Raw genomic sequence first — 14814 nt, 5'->3', positions numbered from 1 at the left:
TATTAAAATATTTGACAGCTGTTTGTTGTGTTCTTCGAAATATTTAGGCAGAAGATGAAAGGGGAAATTGTGGTTTACATGCAAGAACACACCAACATCAGATATTATAATTTCGTGCTATTGTTTTGCCCCTAGCTGACACAAACAGATGTAGACTATATTATAGGCATATCAAAGGATTACTATACTTGTTTTTTTAAAGATGGGACATGGCAGTTAAGCGGCCGAGCTTGGAACTACAGTGCTATGTTGCCAATATGGACTACCATGCTGCTAGCTGATGGAAGCTAGCAATTGATGTTAAGATGACTGACGTTAAAACATTCATTGACAATTGACGCGAAGGTAAGAAAACAATACAAAAATCGACAGAGAATCAAACACGAAACGTACCAATGCTAACATTATGTGCACAAGAAATGTCGCCGAGAGACCTATTAAGCACTCGCCACGTGAGAATGGTAAGTTTGGCAACTCGACCGTTGTTACCATAGCAACAGGCCTACCACACTACGTGACATTCAGTTGTTTTTCCGATCGCAACCCTCCTGTCATGTCCCATCTTTAAAAAAAAACAAGTATAGTCATCAAAGTTTGCTGAAAATTTTCATCATGTGGATGTCACCTTGTGAATTTTGCACTAGGAGCCGTCATCTTCATAACTCCTTGCTTTTTCATTGTTCGTTTCTTTAAGTAGTGTTATTTTTCTTATTACGATAACTTATGAAGATGTTCTGTTCAAAGTATTGAATGAACTACGCAATCATCACAAAATTGTATGATCAATAACCATGTTCTTTTTCTTTACAATAGATTAAAAAAATTATTAATTATTTTGTTATTCTACGAAATTACTTGACTATCCATACTTTACATACATACTTTTGATTTACCTTCCATTAGTACAAGCTGTTACAATATGGGGGAAGCGGAATTCTCGTCCCTGGAACTATCGTCATTGTACCACCTAGTCACTGCAATTTTGTCACTCGATGTTTTAGTCACTTCAACTTTTAGGTCACCATTACACATTTTCTTATAAATAATAATTTATTTTGACAAGTATTTTTCAAATGCTTCTAGTCGCTTCTCTTCACTTCGTCGTAATGTCCATGTTTCTGCCCCAGACAATGCCACATTCTACACAATTCCACTTGACTAATCCCTTCCTTAGTTCTTTTTCCAGAGGTCCGCAGAAAATGCTCCTTTTTCTATTAAAAGCTTCCTTTGTCATTGCTATTCTCCTTTTGTCTTCCTGGCAGTAGGTCATGTTACTGCTTATACAGGGACATCATTTTATTTTTACTTCAATTTTTATTGTACCTGAGTTTTTTTAATGTACTTCACTCCCACCCCTTCTACTAATGAAGTTCAACCGTCCTCTATACAGATCCAAGACCGCATATACAGTCATAGTAGCCTTACGGTCATAGTAAACAGTACGTTCCAAAAATATGTTCGCGTTTTCCAGTGGCGAAAGAGCTTTCAATATTGAATCATTTCGCACAGATACTGTCGTCCATTTGCCTACGTCGTGTCCCGGTTTCCCCCACCAGCTTTTATTCGCCAGCTAGTGGCTGGGCTGTCTTAGCTCTTTTCTGAGAACATTAATTTCTGTTAGGAATTGGACGTCTACGTAATATTATACAACTGTTTAAAATAACTTAAATAAAAGGGTCTCGTTAAGTAATTAACTGTCACGTGATTTCCTCCCTTTCTATGACCCTACGACGTAACCACTTGGACGGACAGTAGATAGTACATCTCAGTAATTTTATCTTTTCGGATCGGGCAGAAGTGAAGATTTAATTTACAATAGCCTACGTAAGGTACTCTTTTATAGAGTAGGTACAGAATTATTTCAACATGAATTACTAATACGAAGGACGAAACTGGTAATTGGGATTAGGTACAACAGTCTATAGTGCGATAATATGCACATTAGAACTGAAGCCTGTATCGAAATAAACGGCCATCATTTTAAAAAATGTGTTTAAATATCCATATTATGATTATTTTTCAATTTAACTTCATTCTCTATATTGTACGCTAATGTGCTGTAGACAGTATAATATACACTGCATAATGAATACGTCCGCATGGACAGCTCAGTTCGTGAGTAAAAACACTCATTGTTAATACTGTACTGTATTTGATTAAACAAAAAACCTAATGAAAATGATCAAACTCAAAAGCGAAATATTTCCTAGTTTACGTAAATGAACTACTTTTCTTCCCCCCTATACCTAGTAAAGTGATTTGTTTGAATATTACGCCCATATCATCGAACTCCAGTTGTGGAAGGGAGCAGCAAACGGCGTTGATCCAGAGGAATAGGCAAGTTAATATTAAAAATGTTAGTAAAAATAAAATGATGTCCCTGTAGTACACCCCAAGTATTTGAATCCGTGTACTTGCTCTACTGTCTCATTTAGAATTCGCAAGTTTATCTTCTTTATTTTTCTTCCTATGACCATGGTCTTCGGCTTGCTTCCATTTATCTTCATCCCATACTGCTGCCATTTAGTGCCAGTAGCAAATTCTTTAATATCATCTCTTCTTCTGCTAACAACGCCATATCATCAGCAAATCTTACTCACTATTCTTCTTCCTCCTACTATCACTCCTCCCATTTTTTTAAAGTACTTCTTCACTAAATCCTCCAAGTCGATGTTGAAATGGTAGGTGAAAAAGGGCATCCTTGACGTATTTCATTTCCTTCAGGCATTTCTTCTCCTCTCCTGGCTTTTACTCGTTGTTTCATGTAAAGGTTACAGAACAGCCTTCCCTCTTTCTAACCCAATGCACTTTTCTTCAAGATGCTAGATTTGATGTCACGGTTCTACTCGTTTGATGTTGTCGTAGGGAAATTCAGACTTGTCGGACAAGATCAGCAGTAGCTGTAACTGCATGTATCATCAACGAATTGGACGTAAGCTAAAGTATAAAGTACAGTATCTCCATCTACTTGGATTGGTTGGACGCGCTACATGCTTGTATCATGTCGTTATTATTTGCTGTGACACAGTTTACAGCCGCATTCTGCGTACCGGTACGCTGTTCTTTATCTGAGAGAACGGGACGCGTCGTTAAGTGGTGAACATTACGACCGGCGCTTGGCATACTGCACCACGCAAGTCAAGCTATCAGCTGGATGCAATTCACCCGCTAAATTGCGCTCGTCTGATGTAAGGTTATTTCTGATGTAATAAAGTGGTAGACATGTTTAAATTGGTTACGTACTATATAGATTTGAGAGCGATCAATAATAATAATAATAATAATAATAATAATAATAATAATACTTACTTACTGGCTTTTAGGGAACCCGGAGGTTCATTGCCGCCCTCACATAAGCCCGCCATTGGTCCCTATCCTGAGCAAGATTAATCCATTCTCTATCATCATATCCCACCTCCCTCAAATCCAGTTTAATATTATCTTCCCATCTACGTCACGGCCTCCCTAAAGGTCTTTTTCCCTCCGGCCTCTCAACAAACACTCTATATGCATTTCTGGATTCGCCCATACGTGCTTCATGCTCTGCCCATCTCAAACGTCTGGATTTAATGTTCCTAATTATGTCAGGTGAAGAATACAATGCGTGCAGTTCTGTGTTGTGTAACTTTCTCCATTCTCCTGTAACTTCATCCCTCTTAGTCCCAAATATTTTCCTAAGCACTTTATTCTCAAACACCCTTAACCTATGTTCCTCTCTCAAAGTGAGAGTCCAAGTTTCACAACCATAAAGAACAACCGGTAATATAACTGTTTTATAAATTCTGACTTTCAGATTTTTTGACAGCAGACTGGACGATAAAGGCTTCTCAACCGAATAATAACAGGCATTTCCCATATTTATTCTGTGTTTAATTTCCTCCCGAGTATCATTTATATTTGTTATTGTTGCTCCAAGATATTTGAACTTCTCCTCCTCTTCAAAAGATAAATTTCCAATTTTTATATTTCCATTTAGTACAATGTTCTCGTCACGAGACATAATCATACACTTTGTCTTTTCGGGATTTACTTCCAGATAAATAATAATAATAATAATAATAATAATAATAATAATAATAATAATAATAATAATAATAATAATAATAATTTCATGTATGGTATATATATATATATATATATATATATATATATATATATATATATATAAATACAATTCTATCCTCCCCTCATCAGAAATCTTAATTCGCAACCTGCTCATAATAGCGCATATGAACAAATTTGTTCATTGTTGAAACGAAATGCCTGCTGTAGTGGACAGAAAAACTTGATATTCATGTGAGCCAGTCGGTTATTAATGTGCAACGGCAATACCGAACAAAGTTTGGTGCAGATCCATCCAGTGAGCTTACAATCCGTAAATGTTCACTCATTTTAAGGCAAGATTCTTCATAAGCGTTTGAGATTTCATCCGTATCGACTACAGCTTAGAGATGAACAAAACTAACTGCCGCTCTCGCTCGCTGTGTTCGCTGCATTTGTCTTTCGAGTCAAACTTTGTTATATTAATGTACTATTGATTGTCTTTTTAGGTAGTGTATTTACTTTGAAACGGTTAGACATTCTTGTATATCTTTGAATTGATTACTCCTCAAACATCTCATTAATCCTTAACAGGATCCATTCTTTCATTAAAGTGCATTCTTCTACATAATTCATGTGAATTGTAACCTTGATCACAATTTTATATTATAATTTTACTATTGTTTATTGGTTATAAAATATGTATTTTGATGCCAACTATAACCCTAATATACCTCAGGGTGAAATAGGGTTTATTAAATTGGATAATAAAAAAAATGTTCTGGTTCTATTATATTATATTACCTAAGGTTAGCCTATATAGGCCTAAATAAAAATAAACAATTCTCAAATAAATTTTCATTTCTAAGAAACATAAAAAATGACATTAATATCTTTTTACTAGAGATTGCACACTTGGCCTTAAACATATGAAAAGAAAATTCCTAGCCTTTTAATAAGGGTCTAGGCCCACACCTGTGGAGTAACGGTTAGCGCGTCTAGCCGCGAAACCAGGTGGCCCGGGTTCGATTCCCGGTCGGGGCAAGTTACCTGGTTGAGGTTTTTCGGGGGTTTCCCCTCAACCTAATATGAGCAAATGCTGGGTAACTTTCGGTGTTGGGCCCCGGACTCATTTCACCGGCATTATCATCTTCATCTCATTCAGACGCTAAATAACCTAGATGTTGATAAAGCGTCGTAAAATAACCTACTTAAAAAAATAAGGGTCTAGTAATTAAATAAAGATTGTGAAACGGATTATTATACACTGAAAGGTAGAGATGATGTTTCAAAATATGGTACTTGATTGTTTATAAATATATAACAGTTGTCAAAGTAGAGAAAAGTTCACAGATATAAACAACTACTGACTTCGGGACTTCGGGAGATGATCAATATCGAGTCTCGGAAGACTCACAACCAGCCTTTACGTCAAGGACAACATTGTCGTGCGGGTTTTCGGCTTTGCGGGCGCTGTGAGTCTCGTTTTCTCGATCGTTGTTCATCTCTACTACAGACCATGCATTTTGTCAAGACACTCGCGATGAGCAGTAGGGATCTTCGCACACCCCCTGTTGAATACCACTAATACTATGCAAATCTCATCTTTCAGAAAAAGCTTCCTGTAAAACAGATTTGAATAATTTCAAGGAAAAAATTGTTCCTGGGCCGGGTATCGATCCCGGGACCTCTGGTTGAACGTAACAGCGCTCTGCCAACTGAGCTACCCGGGAACTCCACCCGACACCGTCTCAACTTTTCCCTTTATATCCACACAACTCGCGTGGCCTGACGAAACGCCAGAGACCCACATCGAGTGCACACAAACTCTGTGTGACTTGAAATTGTGGTTTTCAGTTAACGTACACAGTGACGTATATATTATGCAAATCTAATCTTTCAGGTAAAGCTTCCTGTAAAGCAGATTTGAATAATTTCAAGGGAAAAATTGTTCCGGGGCCGGATATCGATCCCGGGACCTCTGGTTGAACGTAACAGCGCTCTGCCAACTGAGCTACCCGGGAACTCTACCCGACACCGTCTCAACTTTTCCCTTTATATCCACACAACTCGCGTGGGCTGACGATGTGGGTCTCTGGCGTTTCGTCAGCCCACGCGAGTTGTGTGGATATAAAGGGAAAAGTTGAGACGGTGTCGGGTAGAGTTCCCGGGTAGCTCAGTTGGCAGAGCACTCGGTACGTTCAACCAGAGGTCCCGGGATCGATACCCGGCCCTGGAACAATTTTTCCCTTGAAATTATTCAACCACTAATACTGCTACTAGACTCGAAAAACATTGTTGACTCAGAATGCATCGAGGTCTCTTCATTTTTGCCATCACATTCTGAAATCCTCCTGTGAGTCCAGACCTAGACTGCTGTTTTTCTTCGTGTTTAGACAGCGATTACGCCGCTTTGTCTCCGTGGCGCAGAAGCAGACAAGAGACAAGGAGGCAGGCTGTGGATGTCACCGGGCGATGGCTGTCAGCACTCAGTCTTGTGTATATGAGTTAAAAGTTTGTGTTGGTGCAGGATCTCTGTCTCTTTCTGCTCTCGATGGCAGCAGCAGCCACTAAACCTGTCAGCGGGGCTCAACAATTAGCCTGATGTCAATCCGAAGCCCAGCAACCGTGCTACCGGCCGCCCGTCCCCACACTGAAACCCACTCCAGATGTAACAGCTCCCTGACGTCACTGCTCTGCTTGAGGAAGGTTGGGACTAAGCACTTCTCGGAATAAGCGCCGCGGGTCTTGTGTTTGCTGCTCGGCTATGCACGACGCGACTGGTAAACACTGCTTTGACACTGCGAAGAAGCTGAAGTCATTGGTTCGAAATCTGCGTGCATGGTATACTAACAGTATTTTATTTAACGACGCATTCAGCTGGAGAGTTTGTAATAATAATAATAATAATAATAATAATAATAATAATAAGTTAATAATAATAATAATTTAATAATAATAACTTAATAATAGTAATACCTTAATAATAATAATAATAATAACTTAATAATAATAATAATAATTTAATAATAATAACTTAATAATAGTAATACCTTAATAATAATAATAATAATAATAATAATAACTTAATAATAATAGTAATAACTTAATAATAATAAACAATAATAATAATAGTTTAATAATAATAATAACTTAATAATAATTTAATAATAATAACTTAATAATAATTTAATAATAATAACTTAATAATAATTTAATAATAATAATAACTTAATAATAATAGTAATAACTTTATAATAATAAAAACTCAATAATAATAATAACTCAATAATAATAATAATAATTTATTTATTTATTTATTTATTTATTATTAATATTTGTGTGCTGAACAACAGCCAGAGGCCAATTATAGTTCAGCACAATACACAAACAGAAGATACAAAGGTACGAAAACAATTAAATAATATCTTAAATAAACAAAAACATACATAAATAAAATAGATAACAAGAACAGTAAATACTAATAATCAAAACGAAACTATACCTTAAAAGGATCTAAATTGTGCCCATGCAAATTGGCATATTTTATTCTTCTACAGACTGGAGAAAGTGATTTAGAATTTCTGTTATAAAAATTTTTTTAAAATCTTAAACCTTTTGTAAATAATAATAATAATAATAATAATAATAATAATAATAATAATAATAATAATAATAATAACAATAATAATAATAATAATAACAATAATAATAATAATAATAAGTTAATAATAATAACATAATAATGATAATTTAATAATAATAATAACTTAATAAAAATAATAATAATAACTTAATAATAATAGTAATAACTTAATAATAATAAAAACTCAATAATAATAATAATAACTCAATAATAATAATAAAAATTTAATAATAATAATAATAATTTAATAATAATAATAATTCAATAATAATAATAATAATAACTTAATAATAGTAGTAATAACTTAATAATAATAAAAACTCAATAATAATAATAATAACTCAATAACAGTAATAATAATAATAATAATAATAATAATACTATCACCTTTACTTTTTAACTTTGCTTTAGAATATGCAATTAGGAAAGTTCAGGATAACAAAGAGGGTTTGGAATTGAACGGGTTACATTAGCTTCTTGTCTATGCGGATGACGTGAATATGTTAGGAGAAAATCCACAAACGATTAGGGAAAACGCGGGAATTCTACTTGAAGGAAGTAAAGCGATAGGGTTGGAAGTAAATCCCGAAAAGACAAAGTATATGATTATGTGTCGTGACCAGAATATTATACGAAATTGAACTATAAAAATTGGAGATTTATCCTTCGAAGAGGTGGAAAAATTCAAATATCATGGAGCAAACGTAACAAATATGACACTCGGGAGGAAATTAAACACAGAATAAATATAGGAAATGCCTGTTATTATTCGGTTGAGAAGCTTTTGTCATCTAGTCTGCTGTGAAAAAATCTGAAGGTTAGAATTTATAAAATAGTTACATTACCGGTTGTTCTGTATCGTTGTGAAACATGGACTCTCACTTTGAGAGAGGAACAGAGATTAAGGGTGTTTGAGAATAAGTGCTTAGGAAAATATTTGGGACTAAGAGGGATGAAGTTACAAGAGAATGGAGAAAGTTACACAACACAGAACTGCACGCATTGTATTCCTCACCTGACATCATTAGGAACATTAAATCGACGTTTGAGATGGGAAGGGAATGTAGCACGTATGTGCGAATCCAGAAATGCATATAGAGTGTTAGTTGGGAGGCCGGAGGGAAGAAGACCTTTGGGGAGGCCGAGATGTAGATGGGAAGATAATATTAAAATGGATTTGAGGGAGGTGGGATATGATGATAGAGACTGGATTAATATTGATCAGGATAGAGACCGATGGCGGGCTTATGTGAGAGCGGCAATGAACGTGCGGGTTCCTTAAAAGCCAGTAAATAATAATAATAATAATAATAATAATAATAATAATAATAATAATAATTTACTTGCTGACAAAAGGCTTTTGAAGAAACCGTAAATTCATTGCCGCCCTCACATAAGCCCGCCATCGATCCCTATCCGGAGCAAGATTAATCCAGTCTCTACCATCATATCCCAACTCTCTCAAATCCATTTTAATATTATCCTCCCATCTACGTCTCGATCTACCCAAAGGTCTTTTCCCCTCGTCTCCCAACTAACATTCTAGCCTATATGCATTTCTGGATTCGCCCATACGTGCTACATGCCCTGCCCATAAGACAGCTGGTTGGCGGAGTGTTTAAACTTAACTAGAACACATGAGAGGAGCCGAATTTGGAGACGTCCTACCCATCGCTGACAACTGTATTGCTGTACCGCTAAAGATGCCTAATTCATATCAGGAGCACTACTTAAATGAGTGGTTTGCGGGTGTAATAATTTAATAAAGATATAGTGTTGTAAAAATAATAGACTATTAATATGTTTTAATATTGGTAAATAGTTCCATAAAATATTCCAGCATCACCACGTGTATTAGCAGGCTGTTTTTTGGATTTATGTTAGGCCTATAATAACAGTTAGTTGGGAACCCGGAGGGAAAAGACCTTTGGGGAGACCGAGACGTATATGGGAGGATAATATTAAAATGGATTTGAGGGAGGTGGGATATGATGATAGAGGCTGGATTAATTTTCTCAGGATAGGGACCAATGGCGGGCTTATGTGAGGGCGGCAATGAACCTCTGGGTTCCTTAAAAGCCAGTAAGTAAGTAAGTAAGTAAGTAAGTAAGTAAGTAAGTAAGTAAGTAAGTAAGTAAGTAAATAGTAAGTAAGTAAGTAAGTATGCAAGTAAGGCCTGTAATAACGGATAATTGAAAGTAATTCTAAGAGTATTGCAATATATTAACAGTATGTTGTTTATTTTTATTTATGCTCGACCATGCCGAAATGTAGTAATTATACACCTGGTAGCAGTCCTTTAATGCATATCATTAAAGTACACCTACTCTTTAAAGTACAGGTGTTCAGCCAATGACAACTCAGCTTACAGGTGTTCAGCCAATGACAAGTCAGCTTTTTACCGATATAAAAGCGCAAGTATCGATTATTCTCGGATATGCAATCGAAAGAGAATTAGCGAAAAGTCACGGAGGCTGGAAATCCAATAATGTCGCAGAAGGTTATGTTCTCTTAATATAATAATTAGCGTTAATTGTAAATAATAATCAAATAAATTCTATTTGTCATCTCATTTTTCAATGTCGATTTCAATAATCAAGGCTATATCAAGTTTAACGGGATTACATCAAGTTCAATGACATTATTGTTCTTCGGAAAAAATCAATACTTTCACGTCTGCGCACATCTCACAATTCACGACCCAGAACAAGGTCACTTCCGGTCTTGTCAGATACAAATAAAATTTATACATCTGAATAATTTCAAGTTAGAAATATGGTCAAGCATAAAAAGTTGTATGAAACTTGCCTATAATGATAATTAAGACGCTGGTGTGAATATTATGAAACTCGCTTGCGCTCGTTTCATAAATATCCATATTTGCGTCTTAATTACTATCATTATAATATACTATTATTTTCCCCGTAAAATCATATAAATCCCTAAATATAAGATTTAAAATTCTAAACAGATCTTAAAATATAGATTGAAAAGCCTAATTTTAGTTTCTTAAAACCTATAAATTCTGCGCTTGGTAATGAGGTACGTCACAGGCCAAGTAATGCAAACTCTAATCAGTCACGTCTTGGCCTCCTCAACTTTCAAACCCACTGTGCGCCACTGGTAGTGAGAGAGGAAAGTTTCTCAGTCCACGTTCTTCTTCTCCTGACGTGCAGGTTAGTTTCACGACATACCGAATGGCCTATGTCTCGCTTAATAACACATTCTTTGAATTTAACGAACCTATAGGTAGAATTCTTCGTACTTTTCCTTAATGTCATTGATCCTCTCTTTTCTACCCCAATCCCGACCCAGCACAGGACCACCGTCATAAAGGCTGCTTGCTAACTTTCCCTTTCCTTACAAGTGCCATACTGTTTGCTTAGGGCAGCCGTGGCGAAAATGTCATCGTGCGCCGAGCCACTGTGTAACCTGGCAACGTGCGTAGCACCTATGGAGGGAGGCGCACATCCGAAGGGGAAGTGAAGCAACTGTCTGACTTATTAACTGATTTCATTTTCCTTATGTCAAGCACTTAAATATAATTTTATACAGTATAAGGTTACAAACTAATGTTCAGTACGTGTAAGGAAGAAAGAAATTAACAGTAAATGAACAATATCACAACCTAAAATTAACTGTCTCCAGAATGTCTCTGCGACAGAGTTTCAAAATCAGGAATTATGTCACTTACTGCCGGTCTAAGTTGACCACGAAATTTGTGTGTCAGTCGTGATCTGAATTTGGTTTTTACTATTTTCATTGTTGAAAATAATTTTTCACAAACGTAAGTTGTAGCGAACATGGCTTCAACAGAGCAAGCGAAAGAACGAAGCTTCGGATATTTATTTTTTGGCAAAGATTTGAAAGTTCAACATTTGTCAAGGCCTTACATCTAGCTTTTGTTTAACATCACATTGTAAATCTGTGAATTTAAATTGAAGATCTAACGGCATTATTCGTACATCTGCTGAAAAAGAATCGACGTACAGAGATAATAATAATATCAACAAGAACAATAATAATAATAATAATAATAATAATAATAATGATAATAATAATAATAATAATAATAATAATAATAATAATAGCTAATGATACTTCAACTTTTAATGTCTCATAGTGACATTTAGTATAACGCTGTTTTATGTTTTACAACCGTTTCCTCGTAATACTTGTGAACAAATAATCATATACTGTAGTACATTTATGGGGGTTTGGAATCACCTATCTTCACAATGTTAAATTTCAGCAAGTTCATCACCCATTTTCTCAGAAACCTTCATATGTGGAAAGATGAAACTTTTAGCACATATTACTGGAAGCCTGTTCATGATTTGGACATAAGTAGGTTTACTTATTATAAAAACTTTACAAATTAAAAATTTTTATTATGAATCTGAATTTTGGAAAGAAAAAAGAAACGAATTAATTTTTATATTTTTAAACTATCCAAACATAGAAACATTTCCATTTGTTAAAAGTAGGAAATACTTATGGAGAACATGTGTTAAAAATTTGAGCTTTGTATCTTAGGTAGAAGCTCTGATAATGGGTCATATGTTTAAAAAATGTAATTTTTGGGAAACTTCAAAGTTGACAAGAAACATCAATTGACAGTTGCAACATAAAAAAAAGACTTTCCAATTTTCAAAACAATAAGTAGCATATATCATTGTAATCCCTGAAGTCTGTAGAATAGGCATACAATGAGACATAAAATAAAATTTCAAAATTTCGTCATTTTTGAGGTTCCGAACCCCCTTAATATTCTCATCATATTGGCAGCAAAAAAAAAAAAAAGTGCGTCCTCCCATCCTCCTTGAAACTTTTGTTTTTGTAGAGGTAGCTACATTAGTTTCGAGAGAGACATTGGACGATACGCCACTCGCAGGTCAGAGACAAGTAAGCAAATGGAACGGAGTTTGATTCCAGTGAGTGAGAGGGTGGGGGTTGGGGAAGGCAGGAAGTAAGAGAAATGCACAGCTATCATTGCGAGCCACAATGTGCTCGTGAGTCACATTTTCGACAAGGCTGGCTTAGGGACACGTGACTTACCTTCCGCAGCCGCCGGCGCTCCCTAAGCGTGGCCGCCTTCCTGCGGTCCACGGTGACGGTCTTCTTCTTGCAGGCCTTACAGGCCCAGAGCAGGCAGCGGCGCGGCCCGTGGTGCTGGTGTTCGCCCCCCGCTGACGACGCCGCCGCTCCGTCAGCGCCCCCTTGCAGCAGGGGCAGGGGCGCCAGCACGTGGGGCACATGCTGGTCCTCGGAGGACTCGGACTGGCCCCCCTCCTCGTCGTCGCCCTCGTCGTCGTCGTCGTCTAGCTCCGGCTGCTGCCCCGACTCGTCCTCCGGCACGGCCTGGTGCCCGCTCGACCTGCTAAATTAATCGCAGTTCCGTAGTTTGTCAACTGCTGACTATTCTGTGTAACTATGACGGCTCACGACGAGGAAATACATTATTTTAAAGATATCTACACCAGTTTATAAAGAATGAACTGTAACTAATGTCATTAATTTCAAGAGGTTATTCTTTGAGATATTTCAAATAAAAAAGTTTAATACATTTTTGCTCTTTTTTTTTTCCTTTTCGAGATACAAATTATTTTATATGAAACAATTCATGGTGTGTTTTGGGAAAGTCACTGATTTAATTCCAAATAATAATAATAATAATAATAATAATAATAATAATAATAATAATAATAATAATAATAATAATGATGATTTATTTAACCTGGCAGAGTTAAGGCCATACGGCCTTCTCTAACACTCAACCAGGAGTAAAACTGCGTTATAAAAACATTACAAATTTACATAGTACACTACAATTTTACTCACAAAACTGAATAAGATAATAATAATAATAATAATAATAATAATAATAATAATAATAATAAAATGTAAACAACAAGTAAGTAGAAATCAGACAATATATAACATACAGAAAGAAAGAAAAAAGCATAATAAAATGTGAACAGCAGGTCAAAATAAATGAGACATCTTCTTCTTCTTCTCTTCTCTCTAGGCTTCCAGCCTGTTAATCCAGAGTATCTCTCCATCTACTTAATGGTCTTCCTGGGGATCTTCTTCCGGATGGGTAGTTATCCCTGGTGATTCTCGCAATTCTATCTTCTTCCATTCGAGATACATGCTCATTCCATTGTTGTCTCCTTATTTGCGTCCATTCTCTGATTGGTTGTATTTTGCATTGTTCTCTAATCTGATCATTCCGTATATGGTCCCTTCTTGTGGTTCCTACAATTTTCCTTAAGGTTTTCATTTCTGTTGTATCCAACATCTGTTTCATTTTTACTGTTTCAGGTCTTATTTCAACTGCATAAGTGAGAATAGGGCGCACCACGATCTTGTAAATTCGAACCTTAGGTTCAATGTGGATATATTTATTTCTCCATATGGTGTCGTTCAAATATCCCGATACTCTATTTGCTTTAGTGATTTGGTTTAAAATTTCGGTTTGTAAAAGGCCTGAGCTTGATAACTGGAAGCCAAGATATTGAAAGCACATCACTTGTTCAATTATTTGTTTTTCGAATTCTAATTTGCATCGTATTGGCTTCTTACTTATGACCATAAATTTTGTCTTTAATGTAGATATTTTAAACCCATAATTTTGGCAGCTGGTATTGAACTGATGTAACATTCTTTGCAGATCATCTTCACATTCTGTTACCAATATTACATCATCGGCATAACATACCATTTTTATTTCTTTACTTCCCATTTTATATCCTTTCTGAGTCTTTGTTTCTTTAATTATTTCTTCCATTACCGTAATAAAAAGTAAAGGACTCAGTGAGTCTCCCTGACGGACACCTTTGTTAACACCTATTGCAGTTGTTAGGTGATCGTTTACTTTGATCCTTACTGTATTGTCTGAATATATATTTAAAATAAGAGCAATCAGCCCATCTGGTACATTGTTTTTAGTTAAGATTTTTAAAATGGTATTTAACTGCAAAGAGTCAAATGCTTTTTCTAAATCGATAAAACATAAAAATGCTGTTTTGTTGAACTCCAAAGTATAAAGTATAAAACAGTAAGACAATTATTGATAAAATTAATAATAATAATAATAATAATAATAATGATAAAAAATAACAATA

At 35.6% G+C, this 14814-nt stretch overlaps 1 protein-coding gene across 2 annotated transcripts in view; it reads right to left on the bottom strand.

Annotated features, from left to right (window-relative positions):
• nau (myogenic-determination protein nautilus) overlaps window positions 1–14814 on the bottom strand; it is a 241358-nt gene that overhangs the window by 212814 nt on the left and 13730 nt on the right. Inside the window, exon 2 of one of the 2 annotated variants that reach the window (XM_069846852.1) lies at window positions 12746–13067. In XM_069846852.1, coding sequence (XP_069702953.1) covers window positions 12746–13067 — 322 coding nt within the window. The remainder of the gene's footprint in view (window positions 1–12745; window positions 13068–14814) is intronic. The other variant, XM_069846853.1, reaches the window with a different exon arrangement.

The sequence above is a fragment of the Periplaneta americana genome, chromosome 15 (assembly GCF_040183065.1).
Source record: "Periplaneta americana isolate PAMFEO1 chromosome 15, P.americana_PAMFEO1_priV1, whole genome shotgun sequence".
Lineage (NCBI taxonomy): Eukaryota > Metazoa > Arthropoda > Insecta > Blattodea > Blattidae > Periplaneta > Periplaneta americana.
The sequence above is the reverse complement of the archived record's forward strand: the minus strand, read 5'-3'. Positions and strand labels throughout refer to the sequence as shown.